General features: G+C 37.9%; 1 protein-coding gene across 1 annotated transcript in view; it reads right to left on the reverse strand.

The window, feature by feature from the left end:
• Window positions 1-23,108, reverse strand: part of LOC149078287 (calmodulin-like) — a 72,084-nt gene that overhangs the window by 24,645 nt on the left and 24,331 nt on the right. Inside the window, exon 2 of the mRNA XM_089241930.1 lies at window positions 20,147-20,180. Coding sequence (XP_089098056.1) covers window positions 20,147-20,180 — 34 coding nt within the window. The remainder of the gene's footprint in view (window positions 1-20,146; window positions 20,181-23,108) is intronic.

Raw genomic sequence — 23,108 nt, forward strand, 5'->3', positions numbered from 1 at the left:
TAGCTTTAAAGTTTGTACCATGAGTTCAGAACCACCTGATAAATATGCAAATAATGAAATCAGAACTTGGATTTATAGGTATTTTGTAGGATCAACTTGATGTCTAAATGTTTGAAAAGTTGAGCGCACGTGTACAGACGAAGGGAGGCACACACAGGCATAGGTTCCTACGCACACACCGTTTATTTTTACGTAGACATTTGGTGAGAAATCTCCTAAGGGTGATTTTCGTAAGAAGTCGTTGAATATTAAACAGTTTCTGGGATGGCTGCCAGAGAGTAAAGATTGCTCTCTATATTGATTGATCCGGTTTTTATTTTTGAGCAAAATTTCGCTGTTGAACAGATTCGATGACGCGTAAAAACTCGGGGTCGAATACATTTTCTTCGGAGCGGATGTAAAACGTGTTCCGAACGGTTTTTTCTCGTGAAGGTGCATATAATAGTGTAACTGGTAAGAAAAAGTAACTGGCAGTGTTCCCATAAAACACCAGAAAAGTTGTACCTAATAGCCCAAGCCTAGCTACACGGACGTATCACGCGCTCCTTCGGCATATCAGATGACCTGGATCTTGCCCGAAAACTGCTAATGTCTACCGCCTCCGCTGGTGCTCAATGAACCACGATTATCGCTGCCGCGGTAGCTTCGAGCAAGAAAGACCCTTTTTCGCTGTTCAATGCCTTTTCGGTAGAGATTTATGTGCCGGAAATAAAAAAAAGCGAATCAATCTTATCAGGTACCATATTTATTTCGGAACTCGTAACGAGGAAAAATAAAGAAAAGAGGGAGCGTCAGCAGCTAATTCTATAACCCGGAGGATGAGACGTCAAAACTGGGGGCGACGTTAGTAGCGGCCAATGCAGTTTTCGGGGCCCCTCTTTTCTTTTCCTAATTCCGTGAATGAGAGAAAGAATTCACGTCGGAAACGTCTCTTTTTGCCTTTTTTTCTCCCTCTTCGATAAAAGTCACGTATGAAGAAACGTTATTGGAGTGGGGACAGAATCTTTTATAGTCGGAATGAGCGACGCCAATCAATCCCTGTCTACGTCCTTGATGGCATTTGTTTTACTCAAGTTGTTCGCCAACAGATCGTTCTGGAAATTGAGTCTGGACATTCGACGTTTATCTTTTCCATTCTTCAGAAAATTCTCTATTATCGTAAGGACGTCTTTTTTACGCGTCTTTTTTTCCGTTCTTCAGTTTCTCAACCTGTGGTCCGCATGCAGATTTGATAATTCGATTCTAGCTGAATGAAAAAATTATTAATTTGCTGTTAGGGCCCATTCAAGTATTACGTAAGCAGATTTTTAGCCATTTTTGATTCCCCCCCCCCTGTCAGCAATAGTCAGCAAAACACTGACCCCCCCCCCCCCTTGTCAGCAAAATTTCGTCAGCAGCTTGGAATATTTCATATCTTCAAAAAGGGTGGTTGATGACTTAAGCAACCTTCAACCCCCCCTCCCCCCTTGTCATCAAAAGTCAGCAAATCCGAAACCCCCTCCCCCTCCTAGATGCTGACGTAATACTTGAATGACCCCTTATTGATATTGATAATGTCCATATATGAGTTTTCAAATAAATATTATTCATTCATATTTGGATTCACCATACATCGTCGAGGAAAATGCGGGAAATTGCTGTCCTTAAAATACAGGATATCAGGATATACGGCAAGTTGGCTTAGTACTGCAAAAATGGATGAACGGGGGTGGGGGGGGAGGACTGCTTGCTACAAATCACAGTAAACAAAAATTTATTCGACGAAGAAAACATTCAAAATGACCAAAATTCATACAGAAAAATAAAGGAAACTGGAATCTCTTAGATACGGTAAAATATGGACGTCGTCAATTGCCATCAAAAAACGTTGCCTTAAGTCGACGAAATTCCCCTATTGTCGTTATCGTCTCCCTTAAAATCGCTGAAAAATCGAGGGGGGAAAAAAATGTTGAACATGACAAATATTTAAGACGACTATTTGTATTTACAGCTATAATTATCATTATACGTTATGAAAACGCCGTTTATTGATGATTTTAGTAAACATTGCGAATTCATGTAAGCATTGTTGAAAAACGGAACAAATGTGTTGAACAATACGGCCAGATCGCTATACGCAATTTACTGTTTAACGAGTGGAAATAAGGGTGCCATCTATTGGTGGTCGCCTCAAACTCGTTAGGGAAAAATGTCTTGTTGCCTGTATTCCTTCCCCGGATCCAACCTGGGACCTGACTGCAACCTTCACGGTGGAAGATGATTATACCTATATTATTATTATACATATTATACCACGCCACTCCGGTTCACTTCAAACGAATTGGAGAATTTCGGAATGTGCCGCGTGTATGTTGTGTACGTAACGTGAGGTTTGTTTCTTAGGAATGCTTGTTTTAGTGCTGCCATCGGTCTTCCAAGCTACCACTAAACCATATATGCACCTCGTCCATATTCCTTTGCGGAACCTCTAACGAATTGGTAGATCTTGGAATGTACGTGTAGTGAAAACTGACGTGGAGTTTGTTTCTGTGTAACGCTTGTTTTGTGTAGTGCTGCCATCTGAAACCAGTTTTTCTAACTATGAGTGAAGTGTAATGGTTGAATAATTGTATCGTTGTAGGCCTGTTGCTCTCTGTGGCGAGACTTTTCAATGGGGAGATCGGCTCGAAGTTGGGAACCACAAGAAACCAACTTCAGCCGACCACCACTGCGGCGACGGTGGGGTGCGAACCCCGTCTTCCAGGCTAGGAAGCAACGATTCGGCATTTTATTTTCCACCCGATTACTTTATAAAGAGAGAGACTATTTTAAATGTCAAATCACAGCTCGGGTTCGCATCTCGATGTGCAAACTGTGATGCAAACCACCACATTCCGTTTTGCAAAAAATGTCCCGCAGTGTATTTTTCTTCTCAAACTTTTGTCACCTTTCCATTTGTTCTCACATTTTGGAAATAATTCTTTTTTATCTCGTATTTTTTAACACTAATTATGATCTCTTAAAGCTAAGCCATAGCACAAAAGAGGAAATACCCGAGAAATTACTCTTTTCATCACGATTCCGTCCACACACACACACACACATGCCTCAAGAATGCCCTGGAATTTTCTGGATTCCATTAATGCGTTAGAATTTCCATTATGAGTGTACATCTGCTCCCTGAAGCAATGACGAAAATAAAAAAAAAATTATTTAAAAAAAAAACCCTCCCTAATGACGTCCCGGAAACTTCTCTCCACCATATTCTTTTCCTGTATGATCTTTTCAATGTGATAATAGTTACGAATTTTGTGTGGGAAAAACTAAAGAAAAAATAGAATAGTTATATATGAATTCTTCTTTCACAAGCTTGTTTTTGAAGTGAGAATTTTTACGGTGTAATTATAACGACACGAGAGAAAGGTGGGGAGGAAAAAAATATGATACGTATTAATAGATTCGAAATATTTGGCTGGAAATGACTGAAACTCAATGCCAAAAAAAAAAGCCATTAGAGGAAAGAGAGAGAGAAAAAAAACCCTCTTTTTTAAAAATTTTTCCTAAGGAAAAGTAACTTTTTATTCAAAAAATTAACGCGTATTATATATGCATTTGTGTGCGAACAAGTATGCAAATATTTTTGCATAATTTGAAGCACTTTTTAACGAAATTGATCGCATCTAGTAAATGGTTTAAATGTTCTTCCCCCTCCAACCCCCGTCTTATCTAATTATGGTTCGTTTGAGGGAAGAAGAAGAAGAAGAAGTTTAAAGCAAATATTTTTACTTCGCTTCGATAATTAATTAATCGACTTAATGAATAATCCGTCGGTCGGGAAACGAATTCGAGTATTATACTAAATAAATCATCCAATGTAAATTACTGAGGTTTTTTTTTATATCAATTTGTGTTGTTTTTATTTTCCGATTATTTTCGGTTCATGAGGAAAGAGGGTCTATTTCATTATGAGGAAGGCGAGGATCCAAACCGGAGGAATGGGAGATCGCCAACAGCCTTTTATGTGCGGGAAAACAGGTCTGTGGTCTGAGACAATATGACTCCCTTGGGATATTCTAATTTAGGGATGCACAACCCTCGGCCTGCGGGGACAAATGCGGCCCGTCGAGGGGATCCATCTGGTCCGTGACAGGTGTTTCTCATAGAAAAGCATCAATTCGCACAACGCGATAAATACCAAGCACGAACATATTTCCTTTAATACAGGAAATTGAGATCGTAACGGAACATTGCCAATTACCGCTATAAAGTTGTCAAAGGTAAGTAAAGTTGCCAATTACAGCCAAAAAATATCGCCATTGGCACCAAAATTTTGTTTTCTTCAAAGGCAAGTGAAGTTGCTAGTTATCGGAGAAAAAAAAAATCTCAAATTCAAGCAAAATTGCCAGTTGCAGTCAAAAAAATGGCAAAAGTTGTCGATTAAAACCAAAAAAAAAAAAAATTGCTAAAGGCAAGTAAAGTTACCAATTACTGCCAAAAAAATTGTCAAAGGCAAGTAAAGTTTCCAATTACGACCAAAACAATTTTCTTCAGAGACAAGTGATGTTGCCAGTTACATCCAAAAAAAAAAATTGTCAAATGCAAATACAGTTGTCAACTATCGCTAAAATTGCTGAGTAACGCCCATAACGCGAAATAGAATTTAAGTTGCAATGAGTAAAAACGTAATTTACCGAAAAAAACGTAGGTGTTTGACAAATATGTGAGATAAATATTTTCATATATAACTACAATTTACAGTCGAATCCCGTTTTAACGAATATCGATATAGCGAAAATCTCGTTTTAACGAACACTTTTCTGATCCGCGAGATAAGTTAACATAGCAACAATTCAAAAACCTGGAATTCCTTTATAACGAAATTTCGTTTTAACGAAGTGATTTCTCTGGTCTCTTGGAGTTTGTTATAACGGGATTCGACTGTATTATGATATAGATTATTTATTATAATAATTATGATTGCAGGTCAAGATAATAAATCTTAATTGTTGACATCAAAAATTCGATTAAGCCTCGTTGAAAATAAGGGGAAAACGGGACATTTTATAAAAAAAAAAGTTGGAACGGCCGAAACTGCAGAAATGGCTCGTAAAATACAGGTCACATGGTCACCCATTATTTTCAAGTTCGTTTACCGCGAACGCAGAATCACCGCATATCTGGCCCGGGGGGAAAAAAAATTGAGCTTCCGTTCTAAGGGGACCACGACTAAAAAAATCAATTAGAGAAGGAAAGCCATGAAATGCCTTTAAGGGGGGAAACACGGAGTTCTGGGGAAAAAAAGTTCTATGAGATGAAAAAAACATTTTACCTTTCGGCTTTGAGACGGGCATTTCCAATTTAGGAATCTCGATGGATCAGCGAGAGAGGGGTGCTCGCGAGCACCAACATGCCTTTTTAAATGCTTTTTTCCCCCTTCTCCGGTGTGATACCGTTATCATTTGCTGCGGAAGTACGACTTGTCACGACTATTTTAAATCGCAGATGACCACGTTCGCGTGTGTGTGTTGATCGATGACGAAAAAACAGCTTATCAATCTCGAAATTTTCGTCGCATATCTATGGGAGGAAAGAAAACCACTGACGTGTGTTTCACGTTATTATCGATTTCACTAATTAAAGAAAAACTAACCAGAAAAAAAAATCTGTCAAAGAAGGATGAGGAATAACCGGAGACTATTGTATTATAAAGCACTATATGCAAGGTGCATAGTTAACTCCTCACACCGCATTGTACTGGCCAACCGTTGATCGTATGGGGATAGTTTCAATAAGAAAAAGTATCTAAATAATAACGTATAGAACTCAGACACTTTATTCGTGTTGCAAGGGGTTGTATGAATATTAAAAAAAAATTACCTTTTTATACGGACACCCTGTCCTGAAAAAACCCCAATTAAAAAAATTGGTGCCCCGTTTCTCTCCTTAGACCAATAAAAAATTTCACGTTTCTAAGCAGAATTTAGAATAATAATATAATACAGTCGAATCCCGTTATAACGAACTCCAAGGAACCAGAGAAATCACTTCGTTAAAATGAAAAATTTCGTTAAAAAAGGAATTCCAGGTGAAAAAAAAATTTGTCATAAAATCATTGTTGCTATGTGAACTTATCTGGTGGATTAGAAAAGTGTTCATTAAAACGAGATTTTCGCTATATCGGTATTCGTTAAAACGGGATTCGACTGTATCTATCCGCTAAGATATTTGAATTCAAAAAAAATCGCGGAAACGTTGGGAAAGAAGAACATAAACGAACACAACGCTTCTTTTTTCCCCCTTTCTTATTTTTCTTAATTTTACTGAAATTACTGAATTCAAATATCTCCGTGAAAATTGCTCTTAAAAGCCTGGAACTTCTTTTTTCGTTGGTCTCAGGAGAGACAGGGCAACGACTTTCTAATTGGACTTTTGAAGACAGGGTGTCCGTATGAAAAATTAATTTCTGTATTTTTATAACTATACAACAATCCCTTGCGATAGGAATGACGTGCGTGAGGTCCGCATGCTATTTGGGTACGTTTTTCTAATTGGAAATATGCCTCTAGGATCAATATTTCATCACTAATTTACGGTACGAGGAGTTGGCTATGCACCCTGTATACTTTTTGTTTTATCCTGAACGACCCTCGGGTACTTCTACTACCTAACCATATTCATGCACCTCGTAAACATTCCTTTTGGGGAACTTCGAATGAACTGGTACAAGCCGGAACGTGTGTTCAGATTGTATGGGTGACTCCATGTATGTTGTATCTCCATGTGTGACGCATAAATGTTGCCACATTATGCGTGTTTTGTGTTCTAGAAAAGTGCAGCCATCTGTCTTTCATACTTTGAAGTGGATATGGCAAATTCCCGCATTTTTTAGCCATGCAGGTATCGTGTTGGAGGTCTGCCAGCTCTCTGCTGAGCGAAGATACTTTTTCAAATGTGGAGACAGGCTTACATTCACGCCTTCAAGTTGGTTTGATCATTTTTGTCGCACCACGGTCGTTTTTGGCACACGAGGGCTAATTAGACCGGGACCTACAATTTCTTTGCCAATTCCGAACGGTAGCTGTTTTCTATATTCACCGAGAGGTTGGTGCGCTAACCCCCTCGGTGTGGGGACTGCCTGTGGTAGCAATCGTTTTCTGTGGTCCTGAACTCGTGACACCTCTAAACATCCTTTGGCACTTTGGGCTAGTATTTTATCAACCTGGGCTAGCTAACTAACTCGAGCCGAGCCCTACTTTATCGTCAACGGGGATTGAACTTGGATCTTCGCGATGCAAGCGAGTCCTACACGATGATCACACGACCGCACAAGGGCTCATTGATTTATTTCTTAGTTACTACTGGACCTCCTTTTTATTCAGCACAACTCCTCTCTATCGCCATGGTGAGTTTACTACCGAATGAGTTATGACGGAAGTGTGCATGCGCACCTAACAGTGTGTGGATGTGTATTTTATCACCACTTGCTGTGTGTCTGATTTTTATTACCCATTTCTCTAACTATGAGTGGAGCGTAATGATCGGATATATATGCCCTTTACGTTTCGTAGTTCTCTATGGTGGGAAACATTTTAATGGAGGGAGAGGCCTGCATTAACACCTCGCAACTGGGAACCACAGAAAATCAATTTCAGATTATCACCACTGTGCCGCCGTTGGGAATTCAGATCCTAGCAATGTGAGTACATCCCGATGTGCACACGACCGCACTGCGGCTGATGATTGATTTACTGCCGGATATGTCATTAATTCAAAAAAATAGATGGCAGATGGTAGCACTATAGCAAGTATTACATAGAAACAAACTTCAAGGTAATTTTTCATAGCGCACTTCCCAATTGTACATTCCAACATGCACCAATTCTTTAGCAGTCCCGTAAAGGAATATGGACGAGGTGCGTGCGTGGTTTAATAGTAGGATGTGCTATCAATCTGCTTTAGGAGCTAAAGCGTATGTTTGGAGAGCAAAGACACTAGCTGAAAGTTCCCTCTATAATTCTGCTATATGTTGGACACCTATCTATTTAGGACAGTTTCGATGGAACTAAAGATGTCCAACCTGGACTCAATCGTGCTTTCACAATTACATATTTCCCACGGTGATCCTCACCATTCCAAAGAAAGGCGCTTAAATGATTGATTTTCAGTGAAAGTTCTAATTTTGGTTTTATTAGCGTTTCTTTTCTACACCGTACGAGACGTCAATCACACAGTTGGTTGTTTTCGATAACCACTTCCTTATCCTCAAAGTCTTTCTATCCCTCATTTTCATCGAAAAATAGGGAAAACTATTGATTAGGCGAGAAAAAGTGCCGCTAAATAGTAACCTATGCCTGCTGAGAAACACAGTCCTCTCTCAGAAAAGTATATAAAGTATATAAGCCCTATTATACGTACATTTAATTTTATTTTACGCACCAACGCGATCTCAGGAGCTCCCGGAAAATATCATTGACTTCGACGCTTCACGTATTCTGATACTAACTCCAATATCACGTGATGGACGTTAAAATAAATATGCAATTTCTACATGAAATATGTAAGGCACGTGTTACACTCGAATGTGGTAAGTCATTGATTTCTCGATGTAAGCTCGTCCGATAAACAAATCAGCAGCAAAAGATTAACGCTCTGTCGGTAAGATAAGCGAATAGTGGAGGGGAAAAAGGGAAATTCATCGAAAACCACAGGTATATCCACACATAATATGATGCACTTTTCACTTGTTTATGCGAGATATAAAGAAAATTAGATATTACATAGTGATGCTGATTTTTTTAAAAGAAAAATTCATTTCCGCCTCTACCGGGACTCGAACCCAGGTACACTCGTACGAGTGCGCTACCGCTACGCCTCTGAAGAAGACAGCATGTTTCTTTCTTTGAGATTGCGAGAGGGTCTGGGTTCGAGTCCCGGTAGAGGAGAAGATGAATTTTTGTTCCATAAAAAATTACCATCTCCACATAACATCAATGTTTCTGCGTTTCTTGCACAAACAAGTGAAGAGTGACGCCATTCTCGCCATCAGGAGGACTTTTCCGTCTACGAATTTATTGCTGGTCGTTTCAATTTCCATTGCACGGTCCCCGTTCAGGATATATACCCTCCATATCTCCTCTATACCGTAGTGGTAGCGCACTCTTCCGGCATACGAGCGGGTCTGAGTTCGAGTCTGAATATTGTTGCCGTTCTATTAAGATAATTACATTATTTCATAATGTAAAAAGTTTAATTATTTCATTATTTAATTTTTGAGCGATATACAATACATTTTCCAGGGCTTTCCGGGGCGTCCTCCATCGTCAACTTCTTCCACTATGGCCCAAGTATTAGGACGCACCGCTCATATCTAATTTGGAGACTGACTGAGGACTATGATCGGTCTTGATGATGGGTTTTTAGGAATCTTTTCATGTTCAGCAGGCGATTCAAAGCTATGTTCTCTCTGAACCAATTTTTTTTTCTGACTGGAGCAGACTTAGAAATAGGATCCTCCTCTGCTCACACGCATTCATCGAATTGATCAAATACCTTCATTTTCTGAAACACTGTTCAGATATCTACGTGATCTTAATGCTTTATATGTCCAGAACAGACCATTTTTTTCCTCGGTTTCATTTATGGAACACAAAGTGCCTGTAGGTCACAAATACAATGGATAGGCCTCACCATAATCGGTATCGATGACTGTGCTGGAACAACGCCTTCTATAGCAGAAAGCCTACGCGCGAAACTTTGAAGTCACTGGTACATTTCACCTGCAGCCATTGGATACAGCAGTCCGACGTATGCGAAATCTTTACCTTTCTTTTACAGTGTATCCAATGACTATAGGTGAAACGGACGACTTTAGTGACGTCACGAGCTTCGCGCAGAGGCTTTCTGCTATAGAAGGTGTTGGCTGGAATCAGGAACATTTCGGGTAAAATTATTTGGCACCAACTTTTCTTTTGCTAAAAACATCAGTGATTACGTACTCATAGGCAATTAACGGTATTCGGCTTCTCTGAAATGCGTTGGTTGTATCCAATCTTTGTTGACAAAACTGCTTGTTTGATGAGTTTCCTCCATAGTCAATAAAGTCGGCACCGCTCTATCGAATAACTGGTTACTCCGCTTAAGCAAATAAAATCTTCCGGCACCGAATTTCACTCATAGATACAATGTTAAAGTTTACCCACTTAATATGAACATTTCAACGACTTTTCTTTGCTTAATCGAATATTACATTTCACACGTCAAGTGTTAATACACATCGACCACTATGCACGTAATGTTTTTATTTAATAAAACATTGGGAACTTATGGAAAATATGGCGCTAGGTTAAGATAAATACATTTGTACACACGAGTTGTCTCCAATACGTACATTTAATCATTTTATTTTTATTCTCTGTGGAGCCAATAGAGGACGCTAAGTTTCCTAATGAGAAGTAAAAATCTTGGGTATTGGGATCATTGTATAATTAAATATAATTTTCATTTTACTTTTTATGTCTTATTTATTCGAGAAGATTTATTAATATCGATTCTTCTTCAGTTTTCAATAGATGGCAGTTTTGTAAAATGACAATAGAATTGTTTCCCTCTTAATCGGATATAGTGTGCTGGAATCGTTGATATCCGGTTAAACGTGGCCGACTGTACTTCAAAACGAAAACTGATTCTTTTGGTGATTTTCTCTCCACCCCATCTCAAAATTCAGCCAATCTTCTTTCCCGTTTCATTTGAAATACGGTAATCACCGTAAATGCAATTTTCGCGATATCTTATTTTTACACACAGTGTATAAGTAGTAAAACTAATTCAACTAGATTCTTATGATTGATCACATTGGCGGAAAATAAATATTCTTGGAATTTTTTCCCCAATTCAAAGTTTGATAGTACGGATTCATCGACATCGCGGATGAGCCTCTCTTTGATATTTTTGTTGATATCTCTTCATTAAGTTACACGGTTCAAGCATATTAATCATCCACTCGAATTAATCACCTTAATTACCTAATTATTGAGCTGAAGAAGAGGGGGGGGGGGGTTCAAACGAAATTTTTCTTTCATTCAAGAAGTTAAATATGAGTGGCTGGAGCCTGAAAAGTTGTATCAAATTATTTTTTTTTATGAGTGACCGCAAACGCAAATCATACACGGTTGTAACGACATCTCGGCTATAACGTCGATGATTGGTGGTCCGGTCTAATTCGCATAGAGAATAATGCTAATGGACCATGTTTATAACGTCAATGAAAATGCAATAACCACGACACATCTTTCGTCTCTTTGGCATTTGCTTTTATGCCGTTTTCGTGAGGAATTCATCGAGATTAGGGCTCGTGGCATTGAGGCAATGTTTGTCTGTTGTTGGTACTTGACGTTTAAAAAAAATATACAGTAGACGCTCGACTTATCCGAGTATGACGTCACTGGGATAAGTCGAGGCAACGAATCTAAACAAATCGAAACAAAAACGAATCTAACAAAATCTGTCACTCTTCGCTATGATGTAAATTCTTAGCCAAAGCTACGTGAAAGAGTAGCTTCTTAATACAGCTTTGCTCTTAGCCAATAGTGGCATCATACTCGGATAATACGCCATCTGGCGGCAAGTGTCAGCAATTGAGAGCTTTTTCCTGATGAAGGAACCAGAGTATATTTGAATGCGGTTTGGAAAATGTTATTCTCGTGAAGTCCCAGGGGAAAATTTCTTTAGCAATAACCGACCAGGACCATTTCTCCCAATTTCGTCAATTTTTCTCTCCTTTTTTACACAAAACATACACTCACAGGTTAACACAACAAATTTTTCCCTTCTTCATAGGCCCTTCAAGGCCCGTTTGTAATCCCACAGTCAGCCCTCACGGAGCTGGGAATGGGGGTAAAACTTTGATTCTGGTCTGGTCTGGATTCTCGCGAAGTGGGACTTTTCATGGCATGGTGTTTTTTTTTTCTTTTTTTTCGGTAGAGGGCACTGTAAGAAAGAAAATCACCGGAAATATGCAAACTAGAGTACGCGATTGACTGCTCATTTTTGAATTTTTTTCTTACTGGCGCTCGCATGAGGTTTTCATTGTGATGTTGACATTGGTGGATGAAGCGTTCTTGGCGAAGGCGTTGGAAGCTTTACGAACGTTTCAGACACAGGAAAGATTGGAGAAAGGTTCAGATGTGTGCAATCACTCTTACCAGATTTTCGTGCAGCGTCCTCTATTGACGAAAATTGGAAATCTGCGTCTTTCCGAACTAAAGAAAAATCTCCCTTCGTGAGAATAACTTCTTCGCAAACCGCATTCGAAATACAGATTCCTTCAACTTTTATGAATTTTTAAACTATTTACGTATTTATAGATCACCCTTTGTACAAACAAATAACATTATTTTCGAACGAAGAAAACCAGCGAAAAAAAAAATTAAGAGAACTCGTCCTGTTGATATACGTATTTGCGCCTGTGACAGTTCCGTCGACTCTATAGTTTAATTAAATCGGACGGCGCGGCCTGGATCTCTCGATCTATTTCACCGTCTCGTTTTGCATTACAATGAATTCCAATGAGGAGAAGAAGGAGAAGTACCGAATTCAGCCCAATAACGTCGGACAGGACGAGCCGCCGAGTAATTAACGCAATAGTTACAGGATGGATCCCGCGACGTTATTTATTGTCTTCCGCGACATGTTCTTGTGCCTCCTTCTTGTTATTCATTATTATCCCGGACATGGGATTGGGGCGAACGAAAAGGGTCCCCCCCCCCCCCCCACTCCACCACGCAAAGCGTATAAAGTTCGTGGGCTCATTTGGAGTTCGAAATTTTCCCGCGGAAAAGCGTCATCTACCCCCCCGAGGAAGGTGAAATGTTGGGATGGGATCCCGTTAAATCACTTCCCATTAACTAATGGATGGTAGAAGTTTTAAAAAAATAAAATTCTTTTGGGACTCTTTTCTTTTTTCTATTTCTGGGAGAGGACGGATAAAAATAATGCGACCTTAAAATAACGACCTAAAAAAAGAAAAAACTAAGTGGCTTATCGCAAGCAAAAAGAAAAAAAAGTGGAACAAATTCCTTTTCCAAAAAGACCTTTTAAACAGTCAATTAAAAAAAGTATGTTGAAATGAAGTTTTTTTAAAGCTAAGTTTAAACAACATTTATAAAAGAATGTATATACAAATGTGATATTCACGTGTATATTGTACAGTATTTCTCGGATCTTTATTATTGGAGTAGAAAAAAACCCACATGCGATTTAAAATGAAGTAATCGCCTCGTAGCACGAAGGGTTATCAATCGCGTAGTGCGATAACAAGCTCTTCTATTTACACGTTACTCACTTGTCGCGAGTAATATCATTTTTTTTGCTTTTTTAATTATGATAAAAGAAATGTGTTTTAATTCTCACAAATAATGCCGTATACTACAAAACATTCTCAACTGATGGCTCGCGGGCCAAATGGGGGCCTCGGAATCATCTGACATGGCCCGCGACCTAGCATTCAATTTTGTAAAAAAAATGAACTATAGCGGTACATTTACAGGTTACTCAAGTGACCTGACATCACTTAAGTGACCCGCTGCACATTTACAGATTACTTTAGGTTGGGCGATTGAATGGAGCATGTCAAAAACCTAAAATTATTCCTTTATAAATAAGCTGGCCATATTTTCTCGAATGAAATCCCCAATCATTGTATAAAATGATGTCAAAGGCACACAAATATCATTGCTAATTGTTGCCAATATCACCGAAAAATCACTAATCATTGCCAAAAGTAAGTAAAATTTTCAATTATTGTAAATATCGTCAAAAAATTGCCAGTTGTGGGAAATGAAGCTTGTAAAGAGCACGGGGGGAAATAAAATCGCTCTTCATTGTTCAGCTGAAATATGCAAAATAATGAAAAATACCTTAAAATTACTGAAAATCATGAAAAAAAAAATTCTGTCCCGTAAAAATAGCGAAATATGCGGAAGCTTAAAAAAATATGCAAAGTCATAGATATCTGAGTCCTACAAATCACTGAAGTAACCTACGCCGCCGTAGCAGATCAATCAATTAAGTGGCCCGCAACACGTTTTCAAATCAGTTAAGTGGCCCACACTCTCCTAAAGGTTGAACACCCGTGCAATCATCGATACACGAGGCAACGAAAAACAACTTTTCATAAATGTCTTTAATTTTTTTTAGCCTCGTTATTTTGTAGATTATTCTCAAGTTTGATCAACGTTATACGCATATGTTTATAAATTTTGATTAATCCGGGTGTTGTGTTGGGCGCGGTCCTGATTTAGGATTATCCGAGACAGAGTCGGTTTCACCGATTAATTATGCTGCCAAGAATTACTTCTTCGAAGGTGTGAATCGGGTTTTATATTTCGCGAGGAGTTTTCGCTGAAGACAGGCTTCGTATTGATATTGTCTGATTCTCTTGTTTACGCTGCGAAGATTTCTTGATTATTATTGCATGATACTAAACCCTGTTGTTCTCGGCCTATATCACGTAACACCCTGGAGACTTCTTGTTTATATTACGTTATATCAATTCCTCTTGTTTATATTAACCTTTTCAGACGCTGGTGCCACAAATGTGAGTGTGTGTTGCTTCTCTCACTGCAGAATTTTTTCTTTTCGACCACAGGAACTTAAAAATATGCAAACATGAACTTTAAACTTTGGTGGGGGGGGGGGGGGGCTTCTCATCAGAGGGCAGCATTTGAATTTGAACTTCAAGGGGGGTTTTCAGATGGCTTCCAGGAGGAAGGGACTCCGGGAGTAGTGTGATTTATTGTATAAGATTTAGCAATACGATTCTGGGAAAAATTGTATGTGAAGATGAATAAAGGCCTGGATATATATTATATCCACATCATCTTTTCTGAAAAAAAAGTTCGATGAAGTGAACTACAAAAAAAAAGTGAAAATTTGAAATTTATATTTGATCAATTTATGTTTATGAACATTTATGTTTTTAATGCATTTTTTAAGTATCAAAAAAATGCAAAAATCTTTTAAAAATTTCCAAAAATGAATGCTCGGAGCTGAAAGGGTTATGTAAAACTAACATCTTCTGAAAATATCATGTAATACCGTGGAAAACCTCTTGTTTATATTGCATAATACCGTGAAGACTTCTTTGTTATATTGTGAAATACCGAGATTTCTTGTTGATGTGACGAAGTACTCGTGCCTTTTATTACTAGCATGACGTAATACCAAGAAGACTTCTTGTTTGTGATTAAGTAATATTAAAATCTCTTATTTACATTACGTTATAATAATACCTCTTGTTTATATTAAGTAGGACTGGTCCGATCAATCGATTAATCGATGAATTGTTAAAAAAATTAAAAGTTGAAAATTTTAGTTTAGTTAATCGACTCGATCGATCCGATCAAAATTCGAATAAAATTTTCATTAAAAATTTGCAAATTAACTTTATTTATTTGGTGAAACCCCGATTAGATGTCTTAAATTATATTCCTTGGTATAACCTTTTGAGATAAGTGACCATATTTAAAAATATTTGAATCAATATCTTGATCAAATTTAAGTAGTCGATTCAACGAAGACTGGTGATGATTTCAGTTTTAAATTGAGTTTGATGACATTGTGGATGACTGCTTCTGACGGCAAGACCAACATCGCTTGTTTTCACTGTGAGCAGCAGTTTTCGTATTCGGGAAACACCAGCCTCCTCCCCCCATCTAACTCCAGTACTATTTGTGAGTGGTCGGCTGAAGAGTTGGTTTTCTGCGGTTGACAACTTCGAGACACGAATGTGAGTCGCCCGATTAAAAAGTCTCGAAACAAGGAGCAACAAGCCTATAACGGTACAAATCTTCAATCATCACATTTCACTCATAGCTCGAAAAATAGATGGCAGAGGACAGCACTGTAATAAACATTACACAGAAAAAACTTCAGTTTAGGTGTTCACAATGCGGACACGCACATTCCAACATGTACCAATTCGTTAGAAGTTCTGCAAAGGAATATGGACGAGTTGCATGTGTGGTGTAGTAGTAGTAGTAGCACACTTTGGGAGCCGTTTCTAAGAAAAAATTACGAAGATCGGAAGTAGCTTCGAAATCAGTGACTAACCTAAATTGACTGATTTTCCAAAAAAATAAGAAGATCCTAGTGAAAAACGATCCAAGATTTGACAGAAATGTTCAGCATTACTTGAAGCGTGCGGCCTTAATTTCTTATATTCTAATATTATATCTATATTCTAATATTTGTTTACATCTACCAAATAGATAAGTGAGAAAGTGAATAAAACATATTTTTATAGCATAAATTAAGAAAAAAAGTTACTAATAAGTTTAATACTAAGAGTTGTTGGGGCATTCATTTGAAAATATTCAATTAAAATTTAACAAACCAGTCGTTTGATCGATTAAAATTTTTGATTTACCAGCTAAAATTTCGATCGATTCCTTGCCTAATATTAAGTTGGTAATATTACGAAATATTACGAAACTAATATCTGTTGAAAATATTACGAAATACCAAAAAAAAAGACTTCTTTTTTATATTACGTAACACCGCAAAGAATTCTTGTTTAAATATTACGTAATACTAAGATCTGTTTTTCATAACACGTAGTATTAAGACCTCGTATTTATATTACGGGATACTAAGACCTACGAAGGTTTCTACAGCGAGATAATGCGAAGATAAATCGAGGAAAGAAAATTCCACTGCCTTTGTGTCTGTCACTTGCCAGGTGAGCGCGCTAGACCAGCACCTCCTAGAGATAGAAGGCCTCTGCACTGTTTGCCATAAACGTCATTCAGACTACCTAGCAAGTTTGCCACATTTTCAAACACAGCATCCTATTTCGTTTCTTCTTATTTTGGCGTAGAATCTTCCTGATTGGCTCACAAATACCGCGTAGTGATTGGATATGGGGCATAGAAATCGACAATTCTGATCCCGATCATTTCTTTTCCTCACAACGATAATACTGGCACGAGCTGGGAATTTTTTTCCCCTGAATATTGTGAGAGAAAATGGACTACTTACTGACTTCACAAGCAGAGTGCGGAGGCCTTCTATCTCTAGGAGGTGCTGGCTAGACCACCACGCAACAAGAAAGGTAACGGAACCTCCTCGTTCCTTAGCGCTCGTGTGCGCTGAACGTCGCCGTACATGGACAGCCAGACCTAACTCAGGCCAAAGCTCACATTAATACAATTGAAAGCCGGCGTAGATGAACCCAAAACTGCAAAAAGAACCACGGCTATACGCGTTTCGGAACTATATGAGGTTACTTCATCAGTAGCAGAAACAAAGAAGAAAAACTCCTTATAGCGGATTTATACGAAAGTTTCGACACAGTGGTCTAGTAGTGCACTCACCTGGCAAGTGAGAGGCCGTGGTTTCGATTCCCCACAAAAGCTGTTGAATTTTCTTTCCAAGGTTCTTCTTCGAGTGACATCATCTTCAAATACGAAAACCTGTTGTTTATATTGCGTAATAAGAATACGTGTTGTTTGTATTAAGGAATACTAAGACCTCTTTATATTGCGTAATACTAAGACCTCTTTACATTGCGTAATACTAAGACCGCTTTATATTGCGTAATACTAAGACTTCTTGTCCATATCACGTGATACTACGAAGATTTATGTTTATACCAGGTAGTTATGTAACACTGAGAAGACTGATATTAGTGGTTGCTAATGTTAGGTTTGTTGATATTGGATGGCATCGTGAAGACATCTTGTCACGTTGAACAGTGTTTGATTCTATAATAAAGACTTCTTGTTTTTTTTTCATATATTGAAGACTTATATTGCGAACGTTTCTTGTTTATATCGTATTACGTGATCTTTGTGAAGATTTACAGCCAATATATACAGTATGTGTATTCAGACGACGCACAAAAACGCGAAGTTCAAGGTCCCCCAAATAAGACTCTTCCTAATAGATGATTCACAATGTTTGGGGCATGACAACAAACATTCTTTCTGGAAAAATAAGTAAATATTTGCTTCCTTCCCTCCATTTGAAGGTTGTTTTTTCTTCCGTTTTCCTGGAACCATACTTTTTCATTAATAAACATCAGGATAAGACCCTACGCAACGAAACCGATCAATCAGCGAAAAATAATACCCAAATCGTGATCAATAATCTGCGTTTGTTCTTCATCGACTCGAACGGATCAAACACAGCTTGCGTTAAATTATTGGATTAAAAAAGAGCAAAATGAATAAATTTATTGATCTCGAACGATAAAGACTCGGTGTTCGTGTACACTGTTTTCATTTTACCACGTCGTCGCAACGACACTTTCGAATGGGATTTTACATCAGAGAATTTATGGATTTATCGACTCCTCTCTTCTCCTCTTCTTGAATGAAATATTATTGTTCGTATATTATTACTTGTATTCCTTAAATTATTTCTGTACGTTCTCATAATCGAAGTACGACCGTATTATATCGTTGTCCTAATAAATACGGTTAGTACGTAAATGCTTTTTGATCCGTTCTACGGTCCGCATGAACAGTCAATAACACGCTCGGAAACACGGATTCCCTAAGGCCACATTCCCGTTCGATCGGAATGGAAACTCTGGTATTATTTTTCTTTCAAAAAATCGGAATCTTTCACGGAAAATCCGGAAATTTCCGACGTGGAATTTTCTAGAAAAGTTTCCGAATCCTTCACCGGACTCACAGTGAGAAGGAAAGGGGGGGGGGCGAGAGAGATCTCGCCGGTTCACGTTCAGATAGAGAGAGAGAGGGAGTAATGTTAAAATATTAAGAATCCACGCAAGATCTTAAAACAATTTATCTCAGTAAAATTTATTGCCCAATGCTTCACTAGACCCTAGTCCTCTTTTTATATGGGTAAGGATATAATACACTTAAAGCAGCCCATACATTATTACATTCACTAGTCATAAAATGTGAGTTATGATCTCGTGAATTAATGACTAGAGAATGGAAATCTCTTCCAAAGTACAGTGCTGGGGGAAAAAAAGTTGCAATACTTTGAAGGAATGATGAGAAAGCCTGGCCACATTCGTGTCAAGGCTGGCTCAATACGTTCTAAGGTAAGGGGATGGATAAATAGTGTGGCCACTCCACCATTAGCATTGATTGTGAAATGTTGGAGGCTGGTCGAACAGAACTACCAGCCAAAACCCAAGCTTCTAACCTAAGTCAAATGTATCGCTTTCCTTCCCGATCTTCCAATCAGTCTGCCACATATTGGTCGAAGAACATAATCATCACAACACAACACACATCAGTGTTTCAGATTTTATTATATCCTTACAGGGTAGAGTCTCAATAATGTGAGGTGAACAGGTGTGAGACCTTCTCGGATTACTGAAAACTCGGATTTTCCGAAAAGTCATAGAAAGCGATTTTTTAAATGAGGGAGGGGCAGGGTCACAACTAGATGCTTGGTCAGCCCGAGCACACATTTCCGTGCCCCCTTGTAATGTTGAAGGAGAGGTTAAATGATGAAACTTTCGCACCCTCTGATCCGACGCCGAGGCACTAGATCCGCCTGCACCCCCTACCCCTTCCCGTTGCGGTCCTAAGTTGGGTGAATTTATTTACTAAAGGGAAGGATACCTACTTCTATTTGTTATGTCCTTCATTCATTACACAGCTTAATTCATTACAAAATTGTGCCAAGACCCATGGCTCTGCATAAGGGAGGCTGAGATACGGGCTAAATCCCGAGGAGCGTGATATGAATATTATTTTTTTGATGCACAATAAATTTACTATGGGGGGAGGGGGTCTAAAAAATCGGGCTTGGGGATCCGCCGGATACCCAGTCCAGGAATCAAGACACTTTCTACCTGGGATTACTCGCATTCACGGGGAAAGATGAAACAAAACTCGTTGCTGGAAAAAAACTGGGAGGTTTTAAGAAAAAGGAAGTTCGAAAAAAATTCTACGCCTTGTATTATCCGGAACCTCGAAGTTTCGAGACTCGAAATATCTATACTCTACTTGTATTTCGATTTCATTTCCCATAACAAACCAATGCTATTTTTAACCGTGAAAAATGAAAATTCAACTTCAAATGTTGCTAATCTGTCTTTAAAACCATGCACAAAATTCAACTAGACAAGCATATAGTTAAATTATCGTGACACGTCAAGCATATGGTAATGAATCTTTCCACTTACCGGCGATTTGTTCGTCTGATAACCCGTATTCGGCCTGAAATTAAACGAAAAAAAAAATTAATCATTGTCCCAACATAATAAAGTATGAGTGAACATTCAAGCATTATAATAGCTGTGATAAAACACGAGTGCATTAAAATCTGGATATTTGCATTGCACATGATTACACGTAAGATAAATCTTATGAATCTTATCATTGCAATTAAATTTTGTAGTGAGTTGAAAAGAACTGAAGACAGCTTAGACACTTCGAGCTCCCAAGTTTAGGTTTTTTTAAAGGTATTAACTGACAATATATTTGTCATAATTTTCAAAAGTTTTATCTAATAAAAATATTATGTACATACGGGTTAATATGAATCGTAATATTCGATAAAGTGGGAGAAAAGTCTATATTCTATTAGGCGGGGAACATTGCCTCTATGGTAGAAATAATATTGTTTCCAGAGGATTTTATCAGTATAAGAGTGGTGCCTGATTATCCGTTATCAGATTCAGCGTTACCGACTGCATTTTAAAATGATTCTTTTCCGTTTGATCTTTGATTGCTCAAAAAAAAACCGGGACAAAAAGGCATCCCGAAAGTTTTTTCCGAGACAGTGAATTTAATAACTAAAAACCGGGACACATGGCCACCCTAAGCAGAAAGCTGTTGAGTTCGAGTTGGAACGACGTCAATAAAAATGCACATTTCGGACAAAGAATTTAGAAAAATAATTTCTGTAGACCACGGCTCTCATTAGCGAGGGATCTTCTTAATTTATAGAAAACCGTAGATCCTACATTCTTCCATTTCCAATTCCTAATTATTCGAAACCATCAATTATTAATCGTACACCATAAATTTTTTTACCATCTAGAAATATTATCATTCATCATTTATAAAATTATGTTGCTTTAACTTATTTCGCGAAGTAGAAAATCGTGTGGAATTTCAAGCCATCTATGAATAGAAAGAAAGGATAAAAAAATATCGAACGTTGAAGCGTAATTTTTTCAGTATATTTACTGCCGCAATCGAAATAGTACTGAAGTTGTACGAGTCGCGATCCAATTACCGCGAAACGGAACAAGGAAAAAGTTAATATGATACAAAAGATTAGAAATTCTTTTTCGGGGAAAAGTAATCGTGACGAGTTGATTTGACGTAATCGGAAGTCGGAACAGTTTTCAAAACACCAAACCATATCGGTCCAAGAAAGAAAAGAAAATAGAATCGCTTACAGTTGCTAAAAGTCCGAAAGGTAAAAAAGAACTGAAAAAGGGGGATCGAAGTCAGCTTCTTATTGCTTCCTTCCTTCCTTTGGGAACTGAATTTGATTTAAGTCCAGACCAAAAAAAAAGAAGTGGGGAGGGGGCATTCATTCTCCTTGTTCAAATAGCCACCGCAAGTACCTTTTTTTCTTATCTATTTTTTATGAGAAATATAAGAAAGAAAGGAAAGAATTTCTTTTCTTCTTTCTCTCATGTTAAGGGCGTTTAAATCTACTTTAAAGGTAGAGGAAAAGTTCTTGGCTTCAATTGATCAAGTGTCCCTTTTTTCCTCCTCGATGAAGATTGTCGGATCATTCCGAGCTATTTTGCCGAAAATATAACCCTGCGGAATGACTTTCCGCGGGACAGAAGCCCGACAATTTTTCTTTTGTATTTTCGTTCTTGATGACCTTTTTCTTATATACGTACGTCTTCCTTTATTTCATAGAGTTGAAGAATGAGTAAAATAAGAAAGCACATTCTTTATGCTATCCACTATCTATCCGTTCTCCTTTTTTTTTATGCGTAATGGTAAAACGAAGTCGGTCAATCCGAGGTTTTCAAACTTTTTGCCGTAGAGTTTACTTTTTTCGCACAGTTTTATTTCGACCGCATTAATTTTTACTGGTCGTATGGTAGTGAAATTACTTATTTAAGCGCCGAATCTGGATGAAAAGCACTGATAATTTGAAACATACCGTGTTTTAATTGGTGCAATGGCAACTTTCTGCATGATTATCATTATAGAAAATGAAAATCCAATGATTATCACTCAAAGTACAAAAAAAATTTAAACGCCAAACAGTAGCGTTTCAAGGGCTATTTTTTTTTTCAGTGAAAAATGGTCTGATAAAGCGCAGACCGCTCGGTCGCTATACTAAAAGCACGTGGACGGATAAAAAGACTATATTCAATGGTGATGATGATGGGCAGAGGAAGATATAGTGATGAGAGAAAGGATACGATTGTGTGATTATTAGACGGAGTGTATTGACGATGGAATGACAGGGAAGGCCGATTTTAAGAATTGAGACAAAATATTGGAGAAATATGGAGTACTTGGAGAAATCGTTAACCAAAGAAGAAGAGGTTTACGAATACGAAGCGCTTCGAAGAAATGTCGAGGGCTGTAGCACATTTTTGGATGGTTTTAGCAGAACTGAATTTGAAGTGACGACTGTTAGTCCAGTTACAAATTTATAGTTAATAATTTATAAGCGGGTTGCAGTTAATTTCACGTCCCATATCCTATCTTAAAATATATAAATACAAAAATAACGAATAAAATTAGCCAGATTGGTTTGCGGATTGGGCTACCATGCTCTGTAGCGGCTTTTTCCCCAGCTATACCAAACCTTCCCCCGCATTACAAAAATTCCCTATTTTAATTCTTCACTAATTATTTCTATCAAGATAATGTTCAAAGAAGCTTGGCACTAAGTCGTTATAAAAATTTGGCAAATTATCGTGTCTAAGGTAAGCGTGTCGCACAGTTTTGATAATTAATGATTAATTTAACGATTTACAACTAAAGTTTTTCTTCAGCTGAACCTTGCATATTCTTAGTTGGGCATTACGAGGGTTACCAAACCAACAGTGATTAATTTTGGACATCCGTATTTTGAAAGTTAGGTCAGTTATATATAATGAACTTTTATGAAATGGGCGAAATTATTGTACTATCTTATAAACATCATATACAGTTGCA

The sequence above is a fragment of the Pholcus phalangioides genome, unplaced genomic scaffold (genome assembly GCF_987345545.1).
Source record: "Pholcus phalangioides strain wild (caught in Gottingen) unplaced genomic scaffold, Ppha-v1.0 ptg000014l_1, whole genome shotgun sequence".
Classification (NCBI taxonomy): domain Eukaryota; kingdom Metazoa; phylum Arthropoda; class Arachnida; order Araneae; family Pholcidae; genus Pholcus; species Pholcus phalangioides.